The sequence below is a fragment of the Lonchura striata genome, chromosome 20, assembly GCF_046129695.1.
Source record: "Lonchura striata isolate bLonStr1 chromosome 20, bLonStr1.mat, whole genome shotgun sequence".
Taxonomy (NCBI): Eukaryota; Metazoa; Chordata; class Aves; order Passeriformes; family Estrildidae; genus Lonchura; species Lonchura striata.
The window spans coordinates 11,723,312-11,738,771 of record NC_134622.1 but is presented as its reverse complement, the minus strand read 5'-3'; the positions used below and the strand labels follow the sequence as shown (position 1 = coordinate 11,738,771).

General features: G+C 38.5%; 1 protein-coding gene across 3 annotated transcripts in view; it reads right to left on the bottom strand.

Moving 5' to 3' along the window:
- Window positions 1–15,460, bottom strand: part of PITPNM3 (PITPNM family member 3) — a 54,443-nt gene that overhangs the window by 13,399 nt on the left and 25,584 nt on the right. For 2 of the 3 annotated variants that reach the window (XM_021533097.2, XM_021533096.3), the window contains exons 5-13: window positions 14,664–14,740; window positions 14,279–14,350; window positions 12,433–12,668; window positions 8,456–8,645; window positions 7,454–7,573; window positions 4,762–4,943; window positions 3,293–3,462; window positions 1,635–1,805; window positions 374–568 (exon numbers count right to left, since the gene is read on the bottom strand). In XM_021533097.2, coding sequence (XP_021388772.1) covers window positions 374–568; window positions 1,635–1,805; window positions 3,293–3,462; window positions 4,762–4,943; window positions 7,454–7,573; window positions 8,456–8,645; window positions 12,433–12,668; window positions 14,279–14,350; window positions 14,664–14,740 — 1,413 coding nt within the window. The remainder of the gene's footprint in view (window positions 1–373; window positions 569–1,634; window positions 1,806–3,292; window positions 3,463–4,761; window positions 4,944–7,453; window positions 7,574–8,455; window positions 8,646–12,432; window positions 12,669–14,278; window positions 14,351–14,663; window positions 14,741–15,460) is intronic. The other variant, XM_031506453.2, reaches the window with a different exon arrangement.

The following is a 15,460-nucleotide window of genomic DNA, read 5'->3' as shown; positions in this document are numbered from 1 at the left end:
TTATATATATATATATACATATGACTATAGTCCATAGTGGGACAATATAATGATTTATAGCACTTCTACTTTTGAGTAACTGCTTCATGCCTGGAAATGATCATAAACCCCTGTTCCTATGAAACTCCTACGGATATTTATGAGTAACACCATAATATAAAACTGTGACTTCTTTTCTGTTACTTTATCTAATTACAAACAGAAAAGAGAAGATAACTTGTGTTATGTAAAACTACAGAAACTTGGCCTATTCTCATTCTCCCCAAATTCTAAGCAGATTTCTTTTAATAATCAACTTTTTCATAGAAACAATGTGAAAGGAAAGGCTTCATATGGCACCAAGCAGTAGCACATGACACCAAGCTTTACTCACTGTTGGTGAGGCATGCTGATGGCAAGCTTTCACTTGACCCGGAGTTTTCACTGTTTGTGCTGGCCAAGCTCAACTTTCTTGTTTTCCCTTGCGGTTGATCAGACATATTTGGAGATTCAGAACTCTCTTGAGAGAAAGGTATGTTCAAAGAGCTATTCTCAAGGAACAGACCACTGTGATTGTGGAGAGCATCACCTGCAGGTTACAAAAATGAAAATAACAATTAAAAAAAAAAGGATGCATGCCATGGTTTTGAAAGTAGTGTTTGTGTGTAAATCTTATTTCTTTGTTTATTCATTTATTTTTACATGCAGGGCTAATGAGCATTTTCCTGAATAATATAATATTTAATGCCCATGGGTGAAACTTCCACCTTCAGAGTGAAAATAGCGAGACACAGCATGAATGTATGGAGAAATCACACACCCTACTGCCATGAACATGCAATGGAAGCTGGGTGCTTTTGGCCAAGATCTTCCAAACTGGGTAGTGATGCTGGGATGCTATTTTACTTCACACTTGACCCTACTCATTTTAAAGTCATTTTCTGAGAAGAACTACATAGCCCTGGGAGTCTGTGATACTTCTCTGGTCCTCTTTCTGACATGAACAAAACGTCCTTTTTTGCATAACGTAACAAGTCAAAGATGATTCATGTCTAGATGATTTTACCTTATTTTCTATTAAGTCAAAAAAGCACAATTCCTTCTACTAGCACCTTGCTCATCCACCCCTTCCTCTTTCTTCCCCAGAAATCAATCTATTTCTGGTTTGTTTTTTTTTTTTCCCCTGGATTCAAATCTTTATTACCAACATAACTATTGCTTAGTAACCCACCTAGGAGAAGTGCAATCAAGACTGCTCGGTGGTCTGATTTGTCCTAGTAGATATCTACAACAAACCAATCACAAGTGACCAAAAGAAACAACATATAAAGATCTAGGCAAAGGTCAGCTAATTATAAAAATAAATTGTTTAAAATTATAGTCAAAGACATGGAATTTTCCAAGTGACACTTCAACTAGAATAGTGGTATCACCTTCAAGCTCCTTTTTAACACAACTAGTATCACAAACCTCATACATAAGAATAATTTTTTCTTAGATATCTTCTTTGGTTCCACACTTGCTAAGTGTCTGTGCTATTCAGTCGAGTTTTTAGCATGCTGACACATTGCTATTTCAAATTCTCTTAGGCTGTATAAGGAGAGAACACTTAAGAGAACAACAGGCAATGAGAGCTATGAAAGCAGGCACTATACCTAACTGGTGAGATCTTCCATCTCCTAGGGGGTATCTCTGGTACCGTGGGACACTGAATGGAGGAAGAAGATGGAATTTTTTCTCCAACAATGGTTCAAGTCTGCAGGCAGAGGGGTCAGCAGAGTGAAAGAAGCTGTAAACTTGGCTGCAGGCTGGTCGGACCTGGCACACTTGGATGAGAATGAGACAAAGAGGTCAGTACTGCTGCTTTACAATTTTCAAGGAGTCTGTACAGAAACATAGTTAATATGGTCTTCTGCAAACTCCAGATTAGCTCACAGCTGGCCAAATTGAATTGTTTCCTATTTCATATGTAAAGAACACTTCACTGCACAGGAATTTACAGAGACATCAAAATCTGATATGCAGGCACATAGAAAATGTGAAGAGCAGCAGAAGAGAAACAGAAGAAAGCAAGAAATGAAAAAGAATTTTTAAATCTTGTAAATACATTATTGAGCATTGTAGCCGTGATGCTCAGCACTTCAAATATATACCAGCAAAATGGTCTGATGGGTTTGTGTCATCCCAAGGACTTAAACCTAGGGGACAGCAAAACCTTCCTTATATTATAAAAACTGATTCTAACAAATAAATAAATAGATCTGAATTTTACTTGTCACATTTTCAGGTAGCTTTATACCTTTCATTTCAGTAAAGAGGGCACTTCAATTAATTTCCAGCTGTCTGCAGGATAGATTTAAATTTGTCTGTTTTCCTCTCAACTGTGTCACAATTATCACTTTAAAATGGGATTCTTCTATCATATGCACCTCTAAAGACTAATTATGCTTCATGTAGGCACTGCTCACCTCAGAATGTGTTTGCAATGCCCATCAGTTGAGCTGCTTTCAAAGCATACTCCTTTGCAGGATACCCGAGGAAGGATGGAAATGAGAGCTAATTTGAAGAAAATAGTTTAAAATACTAGTAATTAACATGAAATTTTCCTTTCAAAGTGCCTGGAGGATAGCAGAGCAGAGACTGGGGAAAGGACTGGCCAGGAAAAAAAACCCCTTGGAGTTCTCACTTGTCTCTTCTCATTATTGCCACAGATTTTCTCCCTCACCTGATGAATGCATGCATCATTTCCTATAAAGATGTTGTGCTATCCAAAGCTCATACCATGTGAAGAGACAAAGCATGTGCTGAATAATGAAAAGTAATCTTTTAACTTAAAAACTAAAAAAATCCAGATGCTTTAGAAATGAGAATTTAAAAATTGTCTCTATGTCTGACCATTAGGCTCTGTTACTAGAGAGGAAGAATGGCTCACAAGCAACACACCTGAGGGCCAGACCTGCCCATGAAGCCAGACATGAACAAGAGGTAATGCTGAACCAAACACAGATGTTATTTTTGGTATTGTTTTCAAGGACTGATCCCTGCTAAAGTGTGAGCTTCATCATGTATGACATGGACCATATAATTAACAGCAGAACTTAAGACACACTTTTGTAAGTGAGCAGTGACATCCCTGGAGCAATCCTCATCACCTCAGTCCCTACCTACATTAATATTCCCATCTCCTAATGGAGGAAACTTACCTCACTCCCTGACTTTAACTAGGCTCCTTTATTTACCTCCTTTTTGTGTGAGCCTCTTTGTTTACAAAGGTTTTTATGCATCCTGTATTTTAACCTCAAGAAGAACTTACCATCCAAACCAGGCAGAACAGTGCTCCTCATGGCCAGCACCAAACCAAGTGGTGATCCAAAAAGGAAGAAATCAGACACCTCAAATTCAAATCGGCCCAGATTTACTTCTGAGAGACTGGAATCTACAGGAGGAAGGTCTGTACCATCTTTCAACACACTTGAGTGGATGCTGAACAAAGAAAATATTGAATAAAAAATAATAAAGAGGGCATTCAGAAAAAAATAACATTCCCAAAACAGGATGCTTAGAAAGCTCTAGCAACGGCATATAGATCCAAGCAACACACCTTAAAATTGTAAAATGATATTACAGTATAGCAGCCATGATTCTCAGTGTGGCTATTCAGTAATTTACTGCCTTCAACATACAAGAGTTTCCTGCAATTATTATACACAATACTTGGTAAAGTTTTGCAAGGACCATGAACATTCCAGTTTACTCTTTTAAATATAACACAGTATTTCTCCAATAAAAGAACCTAAAAGTGACTAACCAAACAAATCTTCATGTTTTCAGTTGCAGACAAGAGAAAAATGTTCTTCTCAGAGGAAAAACAATCTACAACACACTGATATCCAGCAAATGCAATGGTTTCAAAATGAATGCAGAATAGTCAACGAATGCAAAGCAAAGGACATTCAGTCAAAGCAAAACTATAGAATTACCTTAATCTGCTACTAAGAAAAATGCCATACTTGAAGTAAAGCACAGTAATAAGTCTGTACTATACTCAACTGAAACTGAGAAGAACTGAAACTTCAACACACAGTAAGTCTTCCTTCTCTGCATCACTCACAATGAAATAAAGGAAATAGGAAGACAGATAGAGGAAACAAAAGCCTGAATAGTTCAGGTAACTAAAAAACCAAATAGCTTAGAGCCAGCAGGAACAATGAGACAAAGGGAATGCTTATGTTCCCATCCCATGTACTTCAAAGGCTTTTTAGAATAAATGAAAACTAAGTTAACTTCTCCCCCCAGTCCTCTCTCATTTAAGCCAAATGTTTATGCGGGGCTTTTTTTTGTTGTTGTTTTAAAGCTGATCTGAATAGCTTATAGACCAATGGGAGCAACTAAAGCAGTTATCTCACTAGAGAATAATAAAAATCCTGAAAGTGAAGCCAGAAGGATTGTTAGAAATAAATAGGTAAAAGAAATTTACAATTATAAAGTATTCATCCATCATGTTTTGAGTGGGCTGTACTGAAGAAATAGAAATGTATGGATTATTTTTTGCATGTTCAAAACCCTCACAACTGAATAAAGATTAAATAAAAAACTCCAGATATGAGTATGTTCATACTAGACCCACTAAATCCACAATTTTCTTCGAGGGAGAGACAAGAGCTTTAAGCAAACCTCCAGAAACATACCACATCCATTAACAATGCCTCTGTGCTCTGCTGCTAACAGGTTCCTTTCAATGGCAAGCCCATTTCTTTTACTCAGTCCTTGGCCCCTGGTTACCTGGACAGGAAGGTATGATGCTGGGTTATGGTATCACAGTCGTAAGTGGATGAGTCACTCTGCTTCCGAGGCAGTGATGGCCTTTGCTTCTCCTCCTCCATGATTCCCGAGATGTCAATATTGCTTTTGCTCAGGTGTTTGCTGTCACCCAGACTGGAGTCCTCTCCTAAGAGTGGATTATCCTTCAAAAAATGAACAGAGCAAAGGGAAGATATAGACAGATAACAAAATATAAAAGAGCTTATATGAAATGCCTGTATTTATACATATGATCTCACTTAATCCAACAAAGGGTGGAAAGGATTAAAAATTTCTCTTTGCAGTAGAAAGACAGAGATGAAGACTAAATTTCCCTTTAAGATAATAGCATAAAAGCTGGAAGAAGAATCAGGAATTTGAGGATAGAGCAGTCGCAAGGGATGGAAAGAAGTAGTAACACAAAAGCTTTAACCCCTCATGACTTCATTATTCTTAGAGAATGATAAATATCATAAGGCAATCAGAAGAGGTCTTACCTGAGTGCACAAAATGCACATTACAACCTTAATGAGCTTGCTCATCATGTTCCATGGATATGGGATCTGATTTTTTGAAAATGTTAGCTTCTGCAGGATATAAGAGGAGACCAGTGGTACCATATCCTTAGGATTATTTATTTATTGTTAATTATTAAATTATTTTGCATTTCCTCCAGCACTTCTGCAGCTTGCACCAGCATCCTCCCTGATGCTGCAGATGCTGCTTTTTGAAAAAAAATGCCATTGGACTGAACCTCGCACCTGATTCGTGCAGGAGATCTCTGTGCATGAGGCATGCAAGATCTGATTTTTTATAATGAGAGTACATAAAGCCTGGGGAACGAGAGGCTGGAGAGCAGCCTCACAGAAAGGCACTCTGGAAGTTGTAGTCAATAGCAAGTTGAATATGAATCAACAGTGTGCCCTGGCATCCAGGAGGACCAATTGCATCTTGAGGTGCATTAGGCACAGCATTGCCAGCCAATCTAGGGAAGGTGACTGTCCTACTGTGCTCTGGTGTGCCCTCACTTGGAGTCCTGTATGAAATTTTGGGCACCACAATACAAGAAAGATAAAAAATCTATTTGAGGGTCCGAAAGAGGGCTATAAATATGGTGAAGGGTCTGGAGGGGAAGCCATATGAGGAACAGTTGAGATTTCATGGCCTGTTCAGGCTGGAGAAAAGGAGACTGAGGGGAGACCACATAGCAGTCTATAGCATCCTCATGAGAGAAAGGGGAGGGGCAGGCACAGACAAATTCAATAAGGAAAGAAAAAAAAGTTTTAGAAGGACATGGGATTAGATCTCTGTGAGATGACCCTAGAGAAGGTGACTGGACAGTTGGCTTGGCATTGTACAAGAGAGTAGGATTCAAAATTGTTCTCTTCCTTCTTGCATACATCTGTCTCCCAACACTCATTTATGTTTCCTCTACCACCACTCTCTGGTCCTGCTTTCCTGGACATAGCATTATGCCACTGAATTACACTGTTGAAGTGTCATTGGAACATTCTTCACAAGCACTAACATCAAGTGCCCTGAGTACAATTACATTGTCATGGTTGGTAGTTTTAAGCAACTTGCAGAAAGTGTAAAACTCCAACTAGACAAGATAGAGGAAAAGAGAGGGCAAGGCTTACAGATCAGCTCTGGGGCATGACAGATTAAAGGAGATGCAGACAGACCACGGAAAACATGTGAACTGGATCTGTTCCCTTGAAGCTACAGAAATAACAAGTTCATAGGCATATGAGCTATGAGATGAACCTTCCAACACAGTTCTACCTGTCTCCAACACCCAAGAGGATCTCCTGGCTTCTGCAGCAAGTGAATAGTCTTATTCTCAAAAGCCATTATTATTAATGGTAAGTTATTAATGGTAATTCTCCTTCCTGGAAAAATTTAGAGGATGTCCCTTTGCTTGAGAGTACTCCCACCACACACAGTTCTCAATTGAACCAAGAAGTTTGGTACCACTGAGCCCATTTTTGAGGGGAGGTAACTAAAGAGGTGAAACAATTTTGCCATTGTCACAAAGTCAAAGAATAGAGCACAGGCACCTCACACAGTGTCAACTCTAATTCATCACATCTACTTGAGTCTGAAGTACATAAGATCAGTTGAACTTCAATTTTGTTTCTCAAGTGTGTTGCAAACAACAGTGAAATGGACATGCTAGCATTATTTTAAAGACCTGTATTTTTACTTCCATAAAATCTTTCCTAGATCACAGGTAGAATGAATCCTCTCTTCTACACAAATGCAGCACTTGTACAGACACTCAGTGGTCCATTTACAGATCTGCAGGTGACTTGCATTCCTTATGAGAAAGAGGCATTCTTTCATTAGTCACTGAAACTTATTCATAATATGCTTAATGCTAAACCCTCGGGCAGTAGTGTAAGGAATTACAGATGAAAGAAGGGAAAGGGAAAGGGAAAGGGAAAGGGCTCTACTTTAAAGGCTAACAGGTAAAGCCTTCACTACTGATTTCTGTATATCATAAAACTGAAGCTGACAATTTTTAACAGCAAATTTTTGATACACAGGCAGAATTCCATTCTATCATGGTAATTTACCAAATCCTTAAATTTCCTCTCGTTTATATGAAGCTGATTTCCTCCATGGAATGCATCTATAGGGTTTCAGCTGTGTGAATTTTTTTTCTCTTCACCTGGATGCTGCTGATGCTTCCTCTCCTGCTACTGTTCCGACTCTCGTAAGCTGTATTAGAATTATAGCAGATGGCATCAAAGCCCAAAATTCCTCCAATGCAGTCACCTATAAGACACACCTGAAAAAAAGATTTTTTTTTTTAGATAATAGCAAGTGTTTTCAAAAGAGACAAAAAGCATTTCAGTACTACAGAGGAGTTTCTGTCTTACTTCATCCCCTTGTTACTGGTTTTTACACTTAGGTTTATATTGCAGCTACTTTTTTCTACTTTCTTTTATCACCAGAAATATGCCTTATGCAAAGAATATCTGTCCCAGGGACTATTTTGATGAATGGGAGTACTGCCAAATGGATTAGAACAGTAACTGTAGATTAGAACAGGCACAGTAACTGACAGTTACCGTCAGTTGAATGAAACCTGTAGGTGACTTCACTGGTGTCCAGATCACACCAGAAAAATCAAATTATTTTCCCAGAATTGGACTTGAAATCTGCAACACTGCTAGCAACTGAGTATTTGTCTTCTATCTTTCTTCTATTGCTTTATTACTACAGTGATGGAGGCACAGAAGAAATAATAGTTCAGTATTTGATTTCTTAGGATCTCAAAGGTGTCCCAATTTTTCCACCAGCTATGTCTGAAGAACTCATTGACACAGATGATAATTTGCCTCAGGCTGGCATGCTTGTTCACTATGTACCTTGCTTATGGTACCATAGCAAAGGAAGAGGTTAGGAGTCAAAATGCTTGTGGGAGAATGTATATTATCTCCCACCAGCTGAGTAAATCCATGTGAGATAGTGCACAGGATTTTAAAAGTGCCTGTCTTGTGCTGGACATGGATAAGGCATTTTGTGTAGGTGATCCCATGCCAACATTCATTCATCATATTTGTAGTGTCCCACACTCATAACTCAAACCCTTCTCAACATAATGGCTTAAAACCAAACAGCCTTGCTCTAAAGAAATTTTACTTTGGTGTAGAAAATAGAGTCCTACCTGTCCATTAAAACCAGCCCCATCAGTAGATTTGAGAAACTCATTATAAACTTGATTGGCTCTACTGATCACCATAGCAACTGCATCCTGGTACTGAGGAGATGAAACAGCCAGCAAAGGCAAGGCAGCCAGTGGGATGTGGTCTTCACTGCTGCTGAGACAGCTCTCATCATAGCTGTAGGGATTTAGGCTAGAAAAGGACATGTTATCAGCAAAACTGTAAGAGGCAGTGCACAGCATTAGAGAATGAGCAATTACTAACAGAAATGGGTTGGGCTACTGCAGTTCACAATGAGCAAACACAGGAAGGATCATTTTCTCAGAGAATTCAACTCCTTAAAAAGCCAAAGCATTACTGCTTTAGGTGAATAGAATCAAACTAGAAGGCATTTCTGTAGTTAAACACACTTGCTGCAATTGTTCTACATACAACTAGATGTAATTTTGAATGGCAAGACATGATTACATTTCAGCTTTTGTTTTCCCCCCATATAATAACTCACTACACCAGACAGCAGAATCCAACCCTCACAATGGAATAGTTTGCTAGAACACAAGTGTGACACGTGTATTATTCAAAAAGATATTAAGACATTTTTCCCGGTGTCCAATCTTCTCAAAAAGATGAAACAAAGCTGCACACATTCTGAAGTCACAGTAAATGTTTACATAGTAACATCTGGCAAAAAGGAGATTACTTAATTGAAAATGCAACCTTAAATTTGACAATGTCAGCTTTACTTTAGTAGATGTGCACCCTGAAAGTTTCTCAGTAAGTTTGTCAATCATGTCTTGACTGATTTTTACTGATCAGTGGGAAAACAACTGACAGAGAGCTAAAAATGGAAGGCACATCAGTGTGTGCCCGATTCTCTTAGATTAAATTGGCTGTCCTTTATAGATTAAAGAAAAGTCAGAAGCATTTTGGATAATGCAGCACATCTGAAGTCCATCCAAAAGCCACAGACAAAGAACTTGAGCAGTATTTTGTATTCCTTTTTTTGGGAACTTGGTGGACTATCACAGTATTTAAAAGCAAGCTGCCTGAAATGGAATTCGTCTATATCTTTGCTAAAACTCATATCCTTGAGACTATTACCAGGGTAATAGAGTAAGAACAGAAAATTTTCTGGTCTGTGTTCATCTTTGAGCCTTACTGGACTTTTTCACATTTGCTTTTGGCTGAAGAACTCCAGTGGCTTGGCATTTTTCATCCAAAGTAGTAAAACAGTTTCTAGGTCCTGGAGCTCATCTGGTCTGCCAAGATGTGTCAACTTACCAATTAACACAGGTTCATTTTGCCAGATGATTAGATCATCCAAATGCACAGCAGATACACCTTTATGAATACTAACTCAAAAATTAAAACTGAACCTTCAAAACCTACATAAAAAGCCTAATTTACTAATAGAGTTGGTAGATTACACCTCAGAAAGGGAAAGGAAGAAATCTAGGAGAAAAAAATCCAACATATTAAATGAATGCTTGAAATAGAAAAAAAATCTGCATATGTTTTTGCAATAAAAATAAGACGCAAACAATATTCACAAAAGAACTATACAAACCGACGCCAACGGAAAAATAAATACCTGGCAATTTACTGGGTTTTTATCCCCATAGCTAAAGAAATGTAGATAAAATTGAAATAAAGCAATTATTGCCAAGACAATCAAATGCAGTTAAATGGCTTAGAAATGAGGGTTTGGGTTTTTTAATTCCAATGTTTTATTGTAAAGGTATAGCCACAGTGACCTCCATTGTTATTGCCAACACAACACAAAGGATAGAAACAATCATACCACCGACGACAATCATACCACCGAAAGAATGCATGAAAGAGATGAAGTTGTCTGTCACAGGGGAAGAGCTAAGTATTAGTGCTGTAGTTCAGACAAACAGGCAAAATATCAGTATTAGTGCTGAAGCTGAAAAGAGCACAAATCTTGTTATCTTGAAAATCATCAGGTTGTAAACATCAAACACCTGCAAAAAGGCTGGAGATGGAGACAGAAATCACACAGAAGCAGCTGAAATCACTAAGCACCTGAGAGATAAAGTCACCAGTGCTAGAGCCTAACACCTCCCTGATGAAAGGCAGCAAATGAATCAGCTACGAGACAGGTCTGATCTTTGGGTAAGAGCACGCCTGGATCTCAGGGAAGAAGGGATTAATGGCACAGTGTCATTTCCAGCAGAAAAAAACGAGACTGCATCACAGAGAGGGAGCTGAGGAGAAAGAGGGGAAGTCACCCATATGATAACACTTGTTTGGATAACTGCCATGTAATATTTTTTTACAGATATCGTTTGGTTATCTGCACTTAAAAAACTCCCCAGCACAGACTTGCTGCCCTGAGCCCCTCATGGCCCCCCTAGGCTTCACTATGGAGTCACTGCTCTGCTGTGGGCCCAAGACAGAGGTGTGTGGGCATGTCCTCGGCACCTGGGGCATCATGATGTTGGTGAGGGGCTGGTGGAGGCACTTGGGGGGACACTAGCAGTGGGCTGGAAGTGACCCAGAAGAGTCATTGAATATGACTCTCAAATGAATGGCCCATCCAAGGACTGAACCCACCATCTTGGAGTTAGTAGCACCATGCTCTGAGCAACTGAGATCATCTCAGGGCCACCTTAACATGCACTATTGCCTGCATCTTCAGAAAATGGAGACTACATTCAAAGCTAGTAAGAAATCTTGTACCACTGCTCAATCAGTTATCTGGCTCATCCTCAATTAAACACTACAGTAATTAAAACCACCCTTCCTCAACCACAGTTTGCTAAATGAAATGTTTATCACACCTTCATGTTCCACAGCTGAATTCTGGAGCTCTGGCTATGAAAGCTGCTGGCATGAAGTTACAGCAGTGTGAGAGTCAGGAACTGTCTCTTCTTTTGTCAGCCCTGAACAGGTACGTGTCAAGTAGCACAACACAAGAACGTATCACTGCAATACTAATCTTATATCAGTGCTCAGAATTATTCTAAAGAACATTCAAATATCCCATTTGGCATTTTTCAATCTGGGTGAATACTGCATGCTGCAAGAAGAGGAAATAAAGAAACAGAGAAAGAAAGTTGTAGTTGTGCTCATTTGGGCCGCCAGCACACGCTCTTTCTCTATTCTACCAGCTCTTCTTCCAGATAACTGAGACTTGTAGGCACTGAGTTCTTTGAGTGCACATAACTCTCATGGGGTAAAGAGGAAAAAAACCCAGTTGACCAATGGCCCAAATGGGCAAAGATGACCTTCCAAAGACTCTTGGATGTTTCACCTCTTCTTGTATCAGTCCTCTTGCTAGTATTTCAGAACTTTAATGTATTTCTCATCTCTCCTCTATAATTGTCATCTGGACAGTAGGCATCACCATTCCTTCATCTTACTGTTCAGAACATGGTTGTAGATCTCCTCAACTCTTCTGCAAGGTTTTCTGCTCTACATGAGCTTCAAATGTAACCCTGGGCACTATACTGAAATAAAAAAGACTCTAAAAGCAACTATCACTTAGGGAAGCCCCAGACAAAACCAAAAGAAGTGTCTCTTTGCTTAGAAAAACAGAAATTGAGAAAATCTGATTCTTTCCTCCCCTCACCAGAGTTCAGCAGTTAATCCTGACATGCATAACTATATATTTCTTTCATCTTTCTCTATTGTGCCATTTAAAATATTTATATCATGGAAAGTAATGTTACTTGAAAATCTTCTCTCATTCAATGAGTGAATTCATTCAATGAGTGAACTTCAAGACTGAAAAAGCAGCTGAGGAAGAGCCACTTCTGAATTGGATATATCCAATAAAAATGTACTTTAAAACAAATTCATCCACTTAGAAAAGGATGAAAGATCATTGCAAGTCTTCCAGTCAGCAGAAGATTAAGAAAGAATCACAAAATTTCATTATAAAATACATAGGTCACAGAAAACCATTCAGAACCACAATGCGTTACCAAACACCTGTAAATGCAAATCAACTTACCTGGAAACAAGAGAGAAAGCTGCTGAACAAATTGCTGGGCAGGGAACAAGTCTCATTAAGATGTGGCCCAAAGAGGCTGGGAAATGGGCTCGGGTCACTTTCTCAAACACAGAACTGAAGGTGTTGATGTCTGCCAGCTTGCTGCTGTGGTCTCCACTTCCAGTGTCTAATATGTTCCCCCCATGTAGGATCAAAATTAGCACATGAGTTTTGCAGTTCTGGTGTTGAACTCCTTCCTGTGAGAAAAACACAAAATAGGAAAGGAGGAGGCATTTTTATGGACTTTTGTTAGTTTACTTGGTGTCAACATTAGCAGTGATCTTCTTTTTTCTGCCACCCCCACCATAATAATTTTTTGATATTTGCTTTCACTGGAGTGGGTGGGAGGTGTGTGTGTGCACATGTGCGTCCTGTGTTCCATTTAATTCAAGTATGCCTGAATCATATAGAGCCCATTATACTCTCACAGAAACCCTGTGCAGCACAGATGTAGGTTTCATATCAACGAAGATTAAGACAGCTTTGTGTACATCAGAAGTTACTTTAAATACTCTGAGACTGGAGAAAAATTCCAAACTCCACAGGCAGAATAAGCAATTCTCTGTCTAGGTATCCTAGTGATTGCTTAATTTACAGGCAAGGTTCTCATTCAAATCATCACAAGTCCAAAAAAGACAAAATCCTCTGCCAATGAAAACATTCAGCAAAAGCAGATTATACAGTTATCTCAGACTTTTGAGACTGGTAGTTTCTTATAAAAATGAAAGACACTTACTGAAAAAGTAAAAAAAATGCATCATTGTTGATATCCATAAAACTTACAAATTTATGAACATGTGAATAAGTGCATACACAGACAATAACCAGTATGTTTTGTAGAACAACCAAGATGTTTCCTACTTGAAACCAGAAAAGCATTTTGAATGTCTCACAATTTCACCATTTTTTTTCCTCTTTACCCCTTGACACTCATGTGCACTCCAAGAACTCAGTAACAGATTAAAAGATTAGATTTTTTTGTTCTTAAATCTTGACTGCTATTTTTCTTCTTCACTTTGGATGACAGGATTCCTTAAGATTTCTAGTTCCTGACCAAATATGAACACACTGCAAAAACAACAGCAATGTTTTTTGTTGAAGGATAATTAAATGCTAGATTGGGTGATTTACTCAGAATCAGGCAATGTTCTGGACAGTTTATTCTTAAGTTATGGAATGAAGGGAAATGGGTAACTTTAGCACTTGTATTATGGTGACAGAGAAATTATTGAAATGAGAGAATTGTAGGTTATTCCTGTTCAGCCCTGTTCCTATCTCTGTTCAGCCCATGAATTTTACTATCCAGTAGAAGTATTCATTCTGAAGGCATTTTGCTGACCTGACTTGTATCTGTTTAAATACAGGAGAATCATGCGAGCATTTTTCAGGTTCCACTTTTCCATGCACTGATTTACAATTTCCTTCGCCATAAGGTTTTATTCCAGTTTCCAGAAGATAAATTTAATTCCCTTTAAAAGCTAAATGTAGTTCCTTCCAAGGACAATGTCTGCTTGTAAATAAGCAGCACTGCTGAGGAGTTGGTGGAACTGAAAGCTTCAAAAAGAAAAAAATCAAGTGGTCAATATTACTGAATTTGCTGGTATGAGAAGTCTCTCAGCTGAATTTAACTGGTATCTTCCACAGGAAGACTCAAAGGGAATAAAATTAATTTGTCTCTCAGCAGTAGCTCGGCCATGATTTATACAACATGCTCAAGGACTAATTGACTGGAGTCAATCAATGACTGTCATCATTTTAAGGAGGCTGTAGGACTGAGTTCTTGAAAAATAGTAGACATTTCCATTACCTGTCCTATGTGTGGACAGAGGACCTTAATCAGTTTTCTGGAAGGACCACATGTTGAGATTCTTTCCTGCTTCTAAAAAAATGCAATTCTGTTATTATCAAATTCATGACTGCTGCTGAATCTGCTTCACAACACCTGCATTTCCAGTCAAGCACTAAGCAGACATAACAATTTCTCTTCAGAAAACTGAGTCCTATTTCCTCCTGAGTAAGCAATGTCTAAAACTCCTGTGATGATTTTCAGTGATTGCACGTGCACCTACTAAACAAGGGAAAAACACACTAAGACATCAGATGAGTTTACAGTTACATAATACAATATGAGAGTATTTCCACAAATTTACTCCTTTAAAATCAGCGCAAATTGTTTTATGAAACAATCTCACCTCATTGTCCTCATGTATTTCAATACTGCCTTGTGCAGGGAACCTTTGTTTTCTTACAGAGGTTGTATATAATTCACCTGAAAGGAGAAGAGACATATTAGTCATATAAATCTTTTACAGACATCTGTGGAGGCAAGCCACATTCCTGATTTCAAGACAGAAAGTTCTGTTCACAGGAAATCCTGCAGACAAACAGAACAATACACATTTACCAGTGATTAAGAGAGACACTAAGCAAGTTCTGCATATCTGGCTTTGACTGAAGTAACTTGCTGCCCTGTCTCTTCATGTAGAGTACATGAGATCTCAAGATCGCAAGAAGAAAGCCAGGTGAAAGGAAAAACTGAGTGATTCAACACCCCAAAGCAGGCATGAAAGGCATGGGTTTGATATATGACCCAAAAAATAAGCTTGTACCCTGAATCTAGGAGAAGACAATTTGTATGACCATTCCTAAACTTCTGAGATCATGAGGTAAAGTTCAAACCCATACTAAGACAGGTCCTCTTTTTTTTTATTACACAAACCATTTCAAATATCCCAAACATTTTGCCATGCTAATCAGGGAGAGATTTAGAGGAGAAAAAAAAGCCAAGAGAACTTGTGTTGGCTACAAAGCACAAAGTGGTAATAGTCCCAAAAGAAAGCTGCTATTTCCATTATCGCACTTTCATGAGAAATGATGCTGTTTTTTGCCATCTGCTTCACTATTGCTAGCACTTCATAATGACAAATCCGTCATAAGAAATATGTTCACATGAAGGCTGTGACATATGCTTTCTATTAACAAATGAAAA